Source organism: Apostichopus japonicus, chromosome 9 (assembly GCF_037975245.1).
Source record: "Apostichopus japonicus isolate 1M-3 chromosome 9, ASM3797524v1, whole genome shotgun sequence".
Classification (NCBI taxonomy): Eukaryota; Metazoa; Echinodermata; class Holothuroidea; order Aspidochirotida; family Stichopodidae; genus Apostichopus; species Apostichopus japonicus.
This window is the reverse complement of record NC_092569.1, coordinates 20,991,409-21,008,658: the sequence shown is the minus strand read 5'-3', so window position 1 is coordinate 21,008,658 and position 17,250 is coordinate 20,991,409. Positions and strand designations below refer to the sequence as shown.

General features: G+C 38.1%; 1 protein-coding gene across 1 annotated transcript in view; it reads left to right on the top strand.

The window, feature by feature from the left end:
- The window catches only part of LOC139974046 (microfibril-associated glycoprotein 4-like), a 107,312-nt gene continuing 90,062 nt past the window's right edge, over nt 1-17,250 (top strand). The window contains exons 1-2 of the mRNA XM_071980962.1: nt 1-433; nt 995-1,209. Coding sequence (XP_071837063.1) covers nt 346-433; nt 995-1,209 — 303 coding nt within the window. The 5' untranslated portion in view covers nt 1-345. The remainder of the gene's footprint in view (nt 434-994; nt 1,210-17,250) is intronic.

Genomic DNA, 17,250 nt, shown 5'->3' with positions numbered 1-17,250 from the left:
CTACGTTGTGTTGTAAGTTGTCAAATAATACAACTTCCGTGTTCTGTTGATATATTTACGTTTATTCCGTCTCTTGCATACCACAAAGAAGAGATCGTTCACTGAATCAAATGTATCATCAGTATATTGGTAACAGGAAGTCTAAACTTTGTTTTGTTTTTGTTGTAGGGGAATCAACAATAGATGTCTTACTTTGCGTCGGTAATTGTTAAATGTTGAAATACAAGTTATTGGTTTTTCTCATTCAGTTAGACAATGTTCGCGTTCGTTGATCTATGGCGTTTTAAGCGAAAGTAAAAGAGGCCAGGTCATTTTTATTGTAACAAAGAAGTTATACAGAAGAGTATGTCGGCTGTTACAACGATTTATTGGTTTGTTTTGCTGCACTTCTTAGTAGCCAATGGACCTTTCAACACATTTGCAACCGCAATGAGTAAGTATATATATAAATATCTATACACATTTGGTTGTTTATTTCCATTTCATTTAATATAGTCTCTTCAAGTTAGCTCTTTCGAGACCCAGCCTTAAGATCTACAAATAGTTCCGAGTTGGTTAGTAACATATTGGATCTCTAGAGTGAGGCAACATTTGTTACGAAAACAGAACAATCATTGCTCGATACAGGTGATAACACCCTGCAATGGAATGAACACCTTACTGGTTTCAAACCTCTATACATACAATCAGTTTGCATGGCCTACTTGGTGTACTGGATTAATTAACACCCATGTTTTCTAATTGATACTTAAACGAGTAGGAAGCGATTGTACTTCAGACTGTAAGCTGTAAGCTTATTATTTTTCAGTCGATCTAAAGTAGCAATAATCTGACTAGATCGACAGAGAAATATTTCATATGCGAGTGGTATCGGTCACGACATTTTATTCTTTTTCATATGTAAATCAACTAGAAGCCCTTCATTCCCATGCATTACTAATTAATGTATAAGAATTGCGTTTAATATTGTTTTCTACCCGATCATTCCTTGCAGTGATGAGTACTCCGGAATCCTGTCCCACTAATATGCAGTGGATGACTTGTACCTGTGAGTTCACTTGTGAAGATCCCGATGGTTTGTTTGGCTGCTACAATAATTGTTCCGGGCAAGACGCCTGCATTTGTCCTAGTGGATATTTGATGAAAGGTGGTGATTGTGTGAATCCAAACCAGTGTGGATGCTACCATAACACTTACAATGTCATCCCGGTAAGATGGTCTGTCAAACACACACATACACACCCACATACACACGCATACAGGCGTAAGGTGGTTTACGGGGACTCAACCTTTTGGCTATCATTATGGGGACCGTTAGTTACAATGATCACAGAGGCTTCAAACTTTGAATTTGTAATGACCTTTCCATCCAAAATTAAGTTAGGTATTATTTATGTTTTTATTTACTTTTGTTATAGTGTTACTATACAAGACATTCCACATTACTTGTGGGGACTCACTACTGACTTAACACACACTGAATTGGTTTATGGGGACCTCACTGGAAGTTTGTTATTTCAATCATAATCAATGTAGCATGCTTCTGTACCATTGTCAGTATATCATGGGGAAGGGGAAGGGGGGGTGATGAGGGAAAAAATTACTTCACACATGACAAGTGAGTTGGCCACAGACTTGTTTGAAACTGGTATCAGCTGGATATCATTTGAGAAGCACTACTTCTAACTGTTCATGATCGAAATGTGCTTATTATCCATTCCTGGGATGCCGAAGGGGGTATGATGGGGAAAATAGTGTGTTACTTCAAATAATGATCATTAGGGACACATTATAGATTTTGCAGAAAGGTTGATATCGAAAAATGAAAAAAAAAACACTTCAAGCCACATAATTTTAATCATTACCAATGTAATTATATTCCATAGTGTTATTGGAAGTAATTTCTGGGGTGGAGGAAGGGGGGGGGGGGAGTGGAGGAGGAGGAGGCATAATGATTGAAAAAGACATCTGGCATTTCACAATTGTCATGGAAGGATGCCATATATTGGTTTGTTGCATATGGAACTTATTTCCTGATACATCCCTCAAATTTTAATTCCATGCAATTTTGAAAGAATGCAATGGTAAATATAGGATAACAATACTGGCCAACTTTTCCAAGCCTTAAGTGGGCACCTTTGTCCTCTCCCACACAGGAAACATTTAATTGAACTGTTTACCTAAATAACAGTTCAAAACCAAGCTGCTGTTCAAACACTCCATGTTGGTTGGCATCACCACTTGACTAAATTTGATTCAAAATAGGGGGATAATTTCAGCATAAGGTGAAGGTGGGGAACCGGGGGGAGGGGGGTAATCCACCTTCCTCCTTGGAAAAAACACAGCCAAAACAACACCCTTCGTGCCCTGTAAAATAGTAGCACAAAAAAAACCAAAGAAGAGCTTTTATACAACTGTGTGGAAACATAGAGAGGATATTACAGATATTGTAGAGGAAGTAGAGGGTTACATAATGAAAATGCATTAATAGGTGTCAGCTTGTAGATATATACAGTAGAATTTTATTCAATTCTTGGCATATGATGCACCCTATGTATCTACATTGCAACAGATTTGTCCATACATATGGAACTGTTTCAAGACAAATATCAACAGTACATCACTTTATCTTTAAAAAAGTATAATTTTCACTGGTATAATATATGGTATGGTATATATTATATTTCATCATAGCTAATCTTCCTGTCACATTGACAAAGTATGATGTTCACAAATGTTTTGTAAATTTTCTAATTATGCCTTTCTCTTGCATCATAAAATTTTCTTTAGTACTAAAACTCCTCAAACACATACCATCTCAGTTTAATAAACATCAACATAATATCAAGATCAATGCATGGTGATATAATACAATGTGCTCAATGGTCTCCAAAATGTATGATAATCAAAGAACTGAACACAAGAAACAAAGATTCTCTGAAATGAATATTGTGCATAGAGCTGAACTTCACCAATCAGTATGATCTGTTGCTATAGTGCTGACATATCCACTATGCAAGAATTGATTGCTTGAAACCAACCCAGCTGACAAAATCCAAGAACATGTTTATTTCATATCCGGAGGTCCCAACACAACATTATATAATATGGAACCAAGCAGCCTTGATATACCAACTTGAGCATTTATATGATAGTACTGTGCCAGACAGCCAGCCCTTGTCTGTAAGAGAGCAGAAAAACAATATCTATGTGAGAATATGATAAAATATTTAACAAAGAATAGGGGAAAAGGTTAAAAGGTAGTGTACTTTCCAAGGCATGCCAAACTTTATAGATCTAGCATATGCAACAGCATATAGCTTAATTGGGTGGTCACCTTATCCCCCATTTCCAATCAACAAGTGGAATGACATCAAAGCATTAAATAGACATTAACATTGAAATATTAGGCCATTATGAAATGTCAAACCCTGAATAAAGTACTCGAAGTATGAAGTACCTGATTCCCCATGGGCCCATTCCACCTGCCCCATGCAATGAACTTCAAAACAGTGTACAATCTGTAGTTTCAAAGACATATCAAACTACAGAAATGTAGCATTTGCTACATAAAATGGTCTAAATAGGGCTCCTATGTCACTTTCCCAACCATCTCCAGCACGACAGTGTACAAAAGTCATACAATCTGATATATTATAGAGAAAATAGGGATGTACACTGTTATGGCTTTCTCCTATTGTTCGAGAAAGAATTTTTTTTACCATTTCCAACATCATAGATTAAGGTGATGTATATTAAATGTAATGCAGAAGGGTTTTTTTTCAACTATTAGGGTCCCAATGTGTGTGAGAATTTAATGAACAGTCTAATATTAATTTTTGACCATCTTATTTTCACCGTTTCAAAGTTTTGATGTCATTCCAAATTGGTGAACTGCTTAATCTCAAATACATCCGTGTAGAAAATTACCTTGTCCAACATTTACAGGGTCCACCCATATGTGGAACCATCATGTGGGGCAGAAGTTGTGGGGGGGGGGTTGCTGGAGGGGGAAACTGGGAAAGCAGCTATATGTAGGTTAGAGCTATCATTAGGATCAAATATTTGAAAGCATAGGATTTTATGTGTATTCATCCTTGTTGAATGGGATGGAGGGTCGGGGAGGGGTGGGGGGGTCCAATTGACTTGGCTGCCCTCTTGGTCGTCTATTTGCTTTTCTCCTTGCTACGTAAAGTTTGATATGTCTTGAAAATTACAGTTTGAACACTATCACACTATCTAGCTCATTGCATGTGGCAAGTGGTGCGGGTTACTATGGAATCAGGTACCGTATACAGGGTCAGACCTCCATAACGTCCTAATATTGTGATATTATGTATAAATAATGTTTTGATGTCATTCCACTAATTGAGCTGAAATGAGGGGTGGGGATGATTGGAAAGCCCTAATCAGAATATATGCTGTTGCATGTGCTACATTCATACAATTTGATATATTATAGAGAAAATAGGGATGTACACTGTTATGGCTTTTTCCTATTGTTTGAGAAAGATTTATTTTACCATTTCCAACAGCATAGATTAAGGTGATGTATATTAAATGTAATGTCGAAGGTTTTTTTTTCCAACTATTAGGGTCCCCATAATGTGTGTGAGAATTTAATGAACAGTCTAATATTAATTTTTGACCATCTTATTTTCACCATTTCAAAGTTTTGATGTCATTCCAAATTGGTGAACTGCTTAATCTCAAATACATCAGTGTATAAAATTTCCTTGTCCAACTTTTACAGGCTCCACCCACATGTGGAACCATCATGTAGGGCAAAAGGGGGGGGGGGTTGCTGGAGGAGGAAACTGGGAAAGCAGCTATATGTAGGTTAGAGCTATCATTAGGATCAAATATTTGAAAGCATAGGATGTAATGTGTATTCATCCTTGTTGAATGGGATGGAGGGTCGGGGAGGGGTGAGGGGGGTCCAATTGACTTGGCTGCCCTATTGGTCGTCTATTTGCTTTTCTCCCTGCTACGTAAAGTTTGATATGTCCTGAAAATGACAGTTTGTACACTATCACTCTATCTAGCTCATTGCATGTGGCAAGTGGTGTGGGTTACTATGGAATCAGGTACCGAATACAGGGTCAGACCTCCATAACGCCCTAATATTGTGATATTATGTATAAATAATGTTTTGATGTCATTCCACTAGTTGAGTGGGAATCAGGGGTGGGGATGATTGGAAAGCCCTAATCAGAATATATGCTGTTGCATGTGCTACATTCATACAATTTGATATATTATAGAGAAAATAGGGATGTACACTGTTATGGCTTTCTCCTATTGTTTGAGAAAGATTTTTTTTACCATTTCCAACAGCATAGATTAAGGTGATGTATATTAAATGTAATGTCGAAGGTTTTTTTTTTTCAACTATTAGGGTCCCCATAATGTGTGTGAGAATTTAATGAACATTCTAATATTAATTTTTGACCATCTTATTTTCACCGTTTCAAAGTTTTGATGTCATTCCAAATTGGTGAACTGCTTAATCTCAAATACATCCGTGTAGAAAATTACCTTGTCCAACTTTTACAGGCTCCACCCATATGTGGAACCATCATGTGGGGCAGAAGGCGGGGGGGGGGGGGTTGCTGGAGGGGAAACTGGGAAAGCAGCTATATGTAGGTTAGAGCTATCGTTAGGATCAAATATTTGAAAGCATAGGATATTATGTGTATTCATCCTTGTTGAATGGGATGGAGGGTCGGGGAGGGGTGAGGGGGGTCCAGTTGACTTGGCTGCCCTCTTGGTCGTCTATTTGCTTTTCTCCCTGCTACGTAAAGTTTGATATGTCCTGAAAATTACAGTTTGTACACTATCACTCTATCTAGCTCATTGCATGTGGCAAGTGGTGTGGGTTACTATGGAATCAGGTACCGAATACAGGGTCAGACCTCCATAACGCCCTAATATTGTGATATTATGTATAAATAATGTTTTGATGTCATTCCACTAGTTGAGTGGGAATCAGGGGTGGGGATGATTGGAAAGCCCTAATCAGAATATATGCTGTTGCATGTGCTACATTCATACAATTTGATATATCATAGAGAAAATAGGGATGTACACTGTTATGGCTTTCTCCTATTGTTTGAGAAAGATTTTTTTTTACCATTTCCAATTGCATAGATTAAGGTGATGTATATTAAATGTAATGTCGAAGGTTTTTTTTTCAACTATTAGGGTCCCCATAATGTGTGTGAGAATTTAATGAACATTCTAATATTAATTTTTGACCATCTTATTTTCACCGTTTCAAAGTTTTGATGTCATTCCAAATTGGTGAACTGCTTAATCTCAAATACATCCGTGTAGAAATTACCTTGTCCAACTTTTACAGGCTCCACCCATATGTGGAACCATCATGTGGGGCAGAAGGCGGGGGGGGGGGGTTGCTGGAGGGGAAACTGGGAAAGCAGCTATATGTAGGTTAGAGCTATCATTAGGATCAAATATTTGAAAGCATAGGATATTATGTGTATTCATCCTTGTTGAATGGGATGGAGGGTCGGGGAGGGGTGGGGGTGTCCAATTGACTTGGCTGCCCTATTGGTCGTCTATTTGCTTTTCTCCCTGCTACGTAAAGTTTGATATGTCCTGAAAATTACAGTTTGTACACTATCACTCTATCTAGCTCATTGCATGTGGCAAGTGGTGTGGGTTACTATGGAATCAGGTACCGAATACAGGGTCAGACCTCCATAACGCCCTAATATTGTGATATTATGTATAAATAATGTTTTGATGGCAATCCACTAGTTGAGTGGGAATGAGGGGTGGGGATGATTGGAAAGCCCTAATCAGAATATATATGCTTTTGCATGTGCTGTATTCATACAATTTGATATATTATAGAGAAAATAGGGATGTACACTGTTATGGCTTTCTCCTATTGTTTGAGAAAGATTTTTTTACCATTTCCAACAGCATAGATTAAGGTGATGTATATTAAATGTAAAGTAGAAGGTTTTTTTTCCAACTATTAGGGTCCCCATAATGTGTGTGAGAATTTAATGAACAGTCTAATATTAATTTTTGACCATCTTATTTTCACCGTTTCAAAGTTTTGATGTCATTCCAAATTGGTGAACTGCTTAATCTCAAATACAACAGTGTAGAAAATTACCTTGTCCAACATTTACAGGCTCCACCCATATGTGGAACCATCATGTGGGGCAAAAGGGGGGGGGTGTTGCTGGAGGGGGAAACTGGGAAAGCAGCTATATGTAGGTTAGAGCTATCATGATTATCAAATATTTGAAAGCATAGGATTTTATGTGTATTCATCCTTGGTGAATGGGATGGAGGGTCGGGGAGGGGTCCAATTGACTTGGCTGCCCTCTTGGTCGTCTATTTGCTTTTCTCCCTGCTACGTAAAGTTTGATATGTCCTGAAAATTACAGTTTGTACACTATCACTCTATCTAGCTCATTGCATATGTCAAGTGGTGTGGGTTACTATGGAATTAGGTACCCTATACAGGTACTATAAGGTACTATAAGTTTTGTTGTCATTCCAAATTGATGAACTGCTTAATCTCAAATACATCAGTGTAGAAAATAACCTTGTCCAACTTTTACAGGCTCCACCCATATGTGGAACCATCATGTGGGGCAAAAGGGAGGGGGGGTTGCTGGAGGGGGAAACTGGGAAAGCAGCTATATGTAGGTTAGAGCTATCATTAGGATCAAATATTTGAAAGCATAGGATTTTATGTGTATTCATCCTTGTTGAATGGGATGGAGGGTCGGGGAGGGGTGGGGGTGTCCAATTGACTTGGCTGCCCTATTGGTCGTCTATTTGCTTTTCTACCTGCTACGTAAAGTTTGATATGTCCTGAAAATTACAGTTTGTACACTATCACTCTATCTAGATCATTGCATGTGGCAAGTGGTGTGGGTTACTATGGAATCAGGTACCGTATACAGGGTCAGACCTCCATAACGCCCTAATAATGTGATATTATGTATAAATAATGTTTTGATGTCATTCCACTAGTTGAGTGGGAATGAGGGGTGGGGATGATTGGAAAGCCCTAATCAGAATATATATGCTGTTGCATGTGCTGTATTCATACAATTTGATATATCATAGAGAAAATAGGGATGTACACTGTTATGGCTTTCTCCTATTGTTTGAGAAAGATTTTTTTACCATTTCCAACAGCATAGATTAAGGTGATGTATATTAAATGTAAAGTAGAAGGTTTTTTTTTCCAACTATTAGGGTCCCCATAATGTGTGTGAGAATTTAATGAACAGTCTAATATTAATTTTTGACCATCTTATTTTCACCGTTTCAAAGTTTTGATGTCATTCCAAATTGATGAACTGCTTAATCTCAAATGCATCAGTGTAGAAAATGATCTTGTCCAACTTTTACAGGCTCCACCCATATGTGGAACCATAATGTTGGGCAAAAGGGAGGGGGGGGGGGTTGCTGGAGGGGGAAACTGGGAAAGCAGCTATATGTAGGTTAGAGCTATCATTAGGATCAAATATTTGAAAGCATAGGATTTTATGTGTATTCATCCTTGTTGAATGGGATGGAGGGTCGGGGAGGGGTGGGGGGTGTCCAATTGACTTGGCTGCCCTATTGGTCGTCTATTTGCTTTTCTACCTGCTACGTAAAGTTTGATATGTCCTGATAATTACAGTTTGTACACTATCACTCTATCTAGATCATTGCATGTGGCAAGTGGTGTGGGTTACTATGGAATCAGGTACCGTATACAGGGTCAGACCTCCATAACGCCCTAATAATGTGATATTATGTATAAATAATGTTTTGATGTCATTTCACTAGTTGAGTGGGAATGAGGGGTGGGGATGATTGGAAAGCCCTAATCAGAATATATATGCTGTTGCATGTGCTGTATTCATACAATTTGATATATCATAGAGAAAATAGGGATGTACACTGTTATGGCTTTCTCCTATTGTTTGAGAAAGATTTTTTTTACCATTTCCAACAGCATAGATTAAGGTGATGTATATTAAATGTAATGTCAAAGGGTTTTTTTTTCAACTATTAGGGTCCCCATAATGTGTGTGAGAATTAATGAACAGTCTAATATTAATTTTTGACCATCTTATTTTCACCGTTTCAAAGTTTTGATGTCATTCCAAATTGATGAACTGCTTAATCTCAAATACATCAGTGTAGAAAATGATCTTGTCCAACTTTTACAGGCTCCACCCATATGTGGAACCATAATGTTGGGCAAAAGGGGGGGGGGGGGGATTGCTGAAGGGGGAAACTGGGAAAGCAGCTATATGTAGGTTAGAGCTATCATTAGGATCAAATATTTGAAAGCATAGGATTTTATGTGTATTCATCCTTGTTGAATGGGATGGAGGGTCGGGGAGGGGTGGGGGGTGTCCAATTGACTTGGCTGCCCTATTGGTCGTCTATTTGCTTTTCTACCTGCTACGTAAAGTTTGATATGTCCTGAAAATTACAGTTTGTACACTATCACTCTATCTAGATCATTGCATGTGGCAAGTGGTGTGGGTTACTATGGAATCAGGTACCGTATACAGGGTCAGACCTCCATAACGCCCTAATAATGTGATATTATGTATAAATAATGTTTTGATGTCATTCCACTAGTTGAGTGGGAATGAGGGGTTGGGATGATTGGAAAGCCCTAATCAGAATATATATGCTGTTGCATGGGCTGTATTCATACAATTTGATATATCATAGAGAAAATAGGGATGTACACTGTTATGGCTTTCTCCTATTGTTTGAGAAAGATTTTTTTACCATTTCCAACAGCATAGATTAAGGTGATGTATATTAAATGTAAAGTAGAAGGTTTTTTTTTGCAACTATTAGGGTCCCCATAATGTGTGTGAGAATTTAATGAACATTCTAATATTAATTTTTGACCATCTTATTTTCACCGTTTCAAAGTTTTGATGTCATTCCAAATTGATGAACTGCTTAATCTCAAATACATCAGTGTAGAAAATGATCTTGTCCAACTTTTACAGGCTCCACCCATATGTGGAACCATAATGTTGGGCAAAAGGGGGGGGGGGATTGCTGAAGGGGGAAACTGGGAAAGCAGCTATATGTAGGTTAGAGCTATCATTAGGATCAAATATTTGAAAGCATAGGATTTTATGTGTATTCATCCTTGTTGAATGGGATGGAGGGTCGGGGAGGGGTGGGGGTGTCCAATTGACTTGGCTGCCCTATTGGTCGTCTATTTGCTTTTCTACCTGCTACGTAAAGTTTGATATGTCCTGAAAATTACAGTTTGTACACTATCACTCTATCTAGATCATTGCATGGGGCAAGTGGTGTGGGTTACTATGGAATCAGGTACCGTATACAGGGTCAGACCCTCATAACGCCCTAATAATGTGATATTATGTATAAATAATGTTTTGATGTCATTCCACTAGTTGAGTGGGAATGAGGGGTGGGTATGATTGGAAAGCCCTAATCAGAATATATATGCTGTTGCATGTGCTGTATTCATACAATTTGATATATTATAGAGAAAATAGGGATGTACACTGTTATGGCTTTCTCCTATTGTTTGAGAAAGATTTTTTTACCATTTCCAACAGCATAGATTAAGGTGATGTATATTAAATGTAAAGTAGAAGTTTTTTTTTTCCAACTATTAGGGTCCCCATAATGTGTGTGAGAATTTAATGAACGGTCTAATATTAATTTTTGACCATCTTATTTTCACCGTTTCAAAGTTTTGATGTCATTCCAAATTGATGAACTGCTTAATCTCAAATGCATCAGTGTAGAAAATGATCTTGTCCAACTTTTACAGGCTCCACCCATATGTGGAACCATAATGTTGGGCAAAAGGGAGGGGGGGGGGGTTGCTGGAGGGGGAAACTGGGAAAGCAGCTATATGTAGGTTAGAGCTATCATTAGGATCAAATATTTGAAAGCATAGGATGTTATGTGTATTCATCCTTGTTGAATGGGATGGAGGGTCGGGGAGGGGTGGGGGGTGTCCAATTGACTTGGCTGCCCTATTGGTCGTCTATTTGCTTTTCTACCTGCTACGTAAAGTTTGATATGTCCTGATAATTACAGTTTGTACACTATCACTCTATCTAGATCATTGCATGTGGCAAGTGGTGTGGGTTACTATGGAATCAGGTACCGTATACAGGGTCAGACCTCCATAACGCCCTAATAATGTGATATTATGTATAAATAATGTTTTGATGTCATTCCACTAGTTGAGTGGGAATGAGGGGTGGGGATGATTGGAAAGCCCTAATCAGAATATATATGCTGTTGCATGTGCTGTATTCATACAATTTGATATATCATAGAGAAAATAGGGATGTACACTGTTATGGCTTTCTCCTATTGTTTGAGAAAGATTTTTTTACCATTTCCAACAGCATAGATTAAGGTGATGTATATTAAATGTAAAGCAGAAGGTGTTTTTTTCCAACTATTAGGGTCCCCATAATGTGTGTGAGAATTTAATGAACATTCTAATATTAATTTTTGACCATCTTATTTTCACCGTTTCAAAGTTTTGATGTCATTCCAAATTGATGAACTGCTTAATCTCAAATACATCAGTGTAGAAAATGATCTTGTCCAACTTTTACAGGCTCCACCCATATGTGGAACCATAATGTTGGGCAAAAGGGGGGGGGGGGATTGCTGAAGGGGGAAACTGGGAAAGCAGCTATATGTAGGTTAGAGCTATCATTAGGATCAAATATTTGAAAGCATAGGATTTTATGTGTATTCATCCTTGTTGAATGGGATGGAGGGTCGGGGAGGGGTGGGGGTGTCCAATTGACTTGGCTGCCCTATTGGTCGTCTATTTGCTTTTCTACCTGCTACGTAAAGTTTGATATGTCCTGAAAATTACAGTTTGTACACTATCACTCTATCTAGATCATTGCATGGGGCAAGTGGTGTGGGTTACTATGGAATCAGGTACCGTATACAGGGTCAGACCCTCATAACGCCCTAATAATGTGATATTATGTATAAATAATGTTTTGATGTCATTCCACTAGTTGAGTGGGAATGAGTGGGTGGGGATGATTGGAAAGCCCTAATCAGAATATATATGCTGTTGCATGTGCTGTATTCATACAATTTGATATATTATAGAGAAAATAGGAATGTACACTGTTATGGCTTTCTCCTATTGTTTGAGAAAGATTTTTTTTACCATTTCCAACAGCATAGATTAAGGTGATGTATATTAAATGTAATGTCAAAGGTTTTTTTTTCAACTATTAGGGTCCCCATAATGTGTGTGAGAATTTAATGAACGGTCTAATATTAATTTTTGACCATCTTATTTTCACCGTTTCAAAGTTTTGATGTCATTCCAAATTGATGAACTGCTTAATCTCAAATGCATCAGTGTAGAAAATGATCTTGTCCAACTTTTACAGGCTCCACCCATATGTGGAACCATAATGTTGGGCAAAAGGGAGGGGGGGGGGGGTTGCTGGAGGGGGAAACTGGGAAAGCAGCTATATGTAGGTTAGAGCTATCATTAGGATCAAATATTTGAAAGCATAGGATGTTATGTGTATTCATCCTTGTTGAATGGGATGGAGGGTCGGGGAGGGGTGGGGGGTGTCCAATTGACTTGGCTGCCCTATTGGTCGTCTATTTGCTTTTCTACCTGCTACGTAAAGTTTGATATGTCCTGATAATTACAGTTTGTACACTATCACTCTATCTAGATCATTGCATGTGGCAAGTGGTGTGGGTTACTATGGAATCAGGTACCGTATACAGGGTCAGACCTCCATAACGCCCTAATAATGTGATATTATGTATAAATAATGTTTTGATGTCATTCCACTAGTTGAGTGGGAATGAGGGGTGGGGATGATTGGAAAGCCCTAATCAGAATATATATGCTGTTGCATGTGCTGTATTCATACAATTTGATATATCATAGAGAAAATAGGGATGTACACTGTTATGGCTTTCTCCTATTGTTTGAGAAAGATTTTTTTACCATTTCCAACAGCATAGATTAAGGTGATGTATATTAAATGTAAAGCAGAAGGTGTTTTTTTCCAACTATTAGGGTCCCCATAATGTGTGTGAGAATTTAATGAACATTCTAATATTAATTTTTGACCATCTTATTTTCACCGTTTCAAAGTTTTGATGTCATTCCAAATTGATGAACTGCTTAATCTCAAATACATCAGTGTAGAAAATGATCTTGTCCAACTTTTACAGGCTCCACCCATATGTGGAACCATAATGTTGGGCAAAAGGGGGGGGGGGGATTGCTGAAGGGGGAAACTGGGAAAGCAGCTATATGTAGGTTAGAGCTATCATTAGGATCAAATATTTGAAAGCATAGGATTTTATGTGTATTCATCCTTGTTGAATGGGATGGAGGGTCGGGGAGGGGTGGGGGTGTCCAATTGACTTGGCTGCCCTATTGGTCGTCTATTTGCTTTTCTACCTGCTACGTAAAGTTTGATATGTCCTGAAAATTACAGTTTGTACACTATCACTCTATCTAGATCATTGCATGGGGCAAGTGGTGTGGGTTACTATGGAATCAGGTACCGTATACAGGGTCAGACCCTCATAACGCCCTAATAATGTGATATTATGTATAAATAATGTTTTGATGTCATTCCACTAGTTGAGTGGGAATGAGTGGGTGGGGATGATTGGAAAGCCCTAATCAGAATATATATGCTGTTGCATGTGCTGTATTCATACAATTTGATATATTATAGAGAAAATAGGAATGTACACTGTTATGGCTTTCTCCTATTGTTTGAGAAAGATTTTTTTTACCATTTCCAACAGCATAGATTAAGGTGATGTATATTAAATGTAATGTCAAAGGTTTTTTTTTCAACTATTAGGGTTCCAATGTGTGTGAGAATTAATGAACAGTCTAATATTAATTTTTGACCATCTTATTTTCACCGTTTCAAAGTTTTGATGTCATTCCAAATTGATGAACTGCTTAATCTCAAATGCATCAGTGTAGAAAATGATCTTGTCCAACTTTTACAGGCTCCACCCATATGTGGAACCATAATGTTGGGCAAAAGGGAGGGGGGGGGGGGTTGCTGAAGGGGGAAACTGGGAAAGCAGCTATATGTAGGTTAGAGCTATCATTAGGATCAAATATTTGAAAGCATAGGATTTTATGTGTATTCATCCTTGTTGAATGGGATGGAGGGTCGGGGAGGGGTGGGGGGTGTCCAATTGACTTGGCTGCCCTATTGGTCGTCTATTTGCTTTTCTACCTGCTACGTAAAGTTTGATATGTCCTGAAAATTACAGTTTGTACCCTATCACTCTATCTAGATCATTGCATGTGGCAAGTGGTGTGGGTTACTATGGAATCAGGTACCGTATACAGGGTCAGACCTCCATAACGCCCTAATAATGTGATATTATGTATAAATAATGTTTTGATGTCATTCCACTAGTTGAGTGGGAATGAGGGGTGGGGATGATTGGAAAGCCCTAATCAGAATGTATATGCTGTTGCATGTGCTGTATTCATACAATTTGATATATCATAGAGAAAATAGGGATGTACACTGTTATGGCTTTCTCCTATTGTTTGAGAAAGATTTTTTTTACCATTTCCAACAGCATAGATTAAGGTGATGTATATTAAATGTAATGTCAAAGGGTTTTTTTTCAACTATTAGGGTCCCAATGTGTGTGAGAATTAATGAACAGTCTAATATTAATTTTTGACCATCTTATTTTCACCGTTTCAAAGTTTTGATGTCATACCAAATTGATGAACTGCTTAATCTCAAATGCATCAGTGTAGAAAATGATCTTGTCCAACTTTTACAGGCTCCACCCATATGTGGAACCATAATGTTGGGCAAAAGGGAGCGGGGGGGAGGGTTGCTGGAGGGGGAAACTGGGAAAGCAGCTATATGTAGGTTAGAGCTATCATTAGGATCAAATATTTGAAAGCATAGGATTTTATGTGTATTCATCCTTGTTGAATGGGATGGAGGGTCGGGGAGGGGTGGGGGGTGTCCAATTGACTTGGCTGCCCTATTGGTCGTCTATTTGCTTTTCTACCTGCTACGTAAAGTTTGATATGTCCTGAAAATTACAGTTTGTACACTATCACTCTATCTAGATCATTGCATGTGGCAATTGGTGTGGGTTACTATGGAATCAGGTACCGTATACAGGGTCAGACCTCCATAACGCCATAATAATGTGATATTATGTATAAATAATGTTTTGATGTCATTTCACTAGTTGAGTGGGAATGAGGGGTGGGGATGATTGGAAAGCCCTAATCAGAATATATATGCTGTTGCATGTGCTGTATTCATACAATTTGATATATCATAGAGAAAATAGGGATGTACACTGTTATGGCTTTCTCCTATTGTTTGAGAAAGATTTTTTTTACCATTTCCAACAGCATAGATTAAGGTGATGTATATTAAATGTAATGTCAAAGGTTTTTTTTTTCAACTACAAGGGTTCCAATGTGTGTGAGAATTAATGAACAGTCTAATATTAATTTTTGACCATCTTATTTTCACCGTTTCAAAGTTTTGATGTCATTCCAAATTGATGAACTGCTTAATCTCAAATGCATCAGTGTAGAAAATGATCTTGTCCAACTTTTACAGGCTCCACCCATATGTGGAACCATAATGTTGGGCAAAAGGGAGCGGGGGGTGGGGGGAGGGTTGCTGGAGGGGGAAACTGGGAAAGCAGCTATATGTAGGTTAGAGCTATCATTAGGATCAAATATTTGAAAGCATAGGATTTTATGTGTATTCATCCTTGTTGAATGGGATGGAGGGTCGGGGAGGGGTGGGGGGTGTCCAATTGACTTGGCTGCCCTATTGGTCGTCTATTTGCTTTTCTACCTGCTACGTAAAGTTTGATATGTCCTGAAAATTACAGTTTGTACACTATCACTCTATCTAGATCATTGCATGTGGCAAGTGGTGTGGGTTACTATGGAATCAGGTACCGTATACAGGGTCAGACCTCCATAACGCCCTAATAATGTGATATTATGTATAAATAATGTTTTGATGTCATTTCACTAGTTGAGTGGGAATGAGGGGTGGGGATGATTGGAAAGCCCTAATCAGAATATATATGCTGTTGCATGTGCTGTATTCATACAATTTGATATATCATAGAGAAAATAGGGATGTACACTGTTATGGCTTTCTCCTATTGTTTGAGAAAGATTTTTTTTACCATTTCCAACAGCATAGATTAAGGTGATGTATATTAAATGTAATGTCAAAGGTTTTTTTTTTTCCAACTATTAGGGTCCCCATAATGTGTGTGAGAATTTAATGAACATTCTAATATTAATTTTTGACCATCTTATTTTCACCGTTTTAAAGTTTTGATGTCATACCAAATTGATGAACTGCTTAATCTCAAATGCATCAGTGTAGAAAATGATCTTGTCCAACTTTTACAGGCTCCACCCATATGTGGAACCATAATGTTGGGCAAAAGGGAGCGGGGGGGGGGGTTGCTGGAGGGGGAAACTGGGAAAGCAGCTATATGTAGGTTAGAGCTATCATTTGGATCAAATATTTGAAAGCATAGGATTTTATGTGTATTCATCCTTGTTGAATGGGATGGAGGGTCGGGGAGGGGTGGGGGGTGTCCAATTGACTTGGCTGCCCTATTGGTCGTCTATTTGCTTTTCTACCTGCTACGTAAAGTTTGATATGTCCTGAAAATTACAGTTTGTACCCTATCACTCTATCTAGATCATTGCATGTGGCAAGTGGTGTGGGTTACTATGGAATCAGGTACCGTATACAGGGTCAGACCTCCATAACGCCCTAATAATGTGATATTATGTATAAATAATGTTTTGATGTCATTCCACTAGTTGAGTGGGAATGAGGGGTGGGGATGATTGGAAAGCCCTAATCAGAATATATATGCTGTTGCATGTGCTGTATTCATACAATTTGATATATTATAGAGAAAATAGGAATGTACACTGTTATGGCTTTCTCCTATTGTTTGAGAAAGATTTTTTTTACCATTTCCAACAGCATAGATTAAGGTGATGTATATTAAATGTAATGTCAAAGGTTTTTTTTTTTCAACTACAAGGGTTCCAATGTGTGTGAAAATTAATGAACAGTCTAATATTAATTTTTGACCATCTTATTTTCACCGTTTCAAAGTTTTGATGTCATTCCAAATTGATGAACTGCTTAATCTCAAATGCATCAGTGT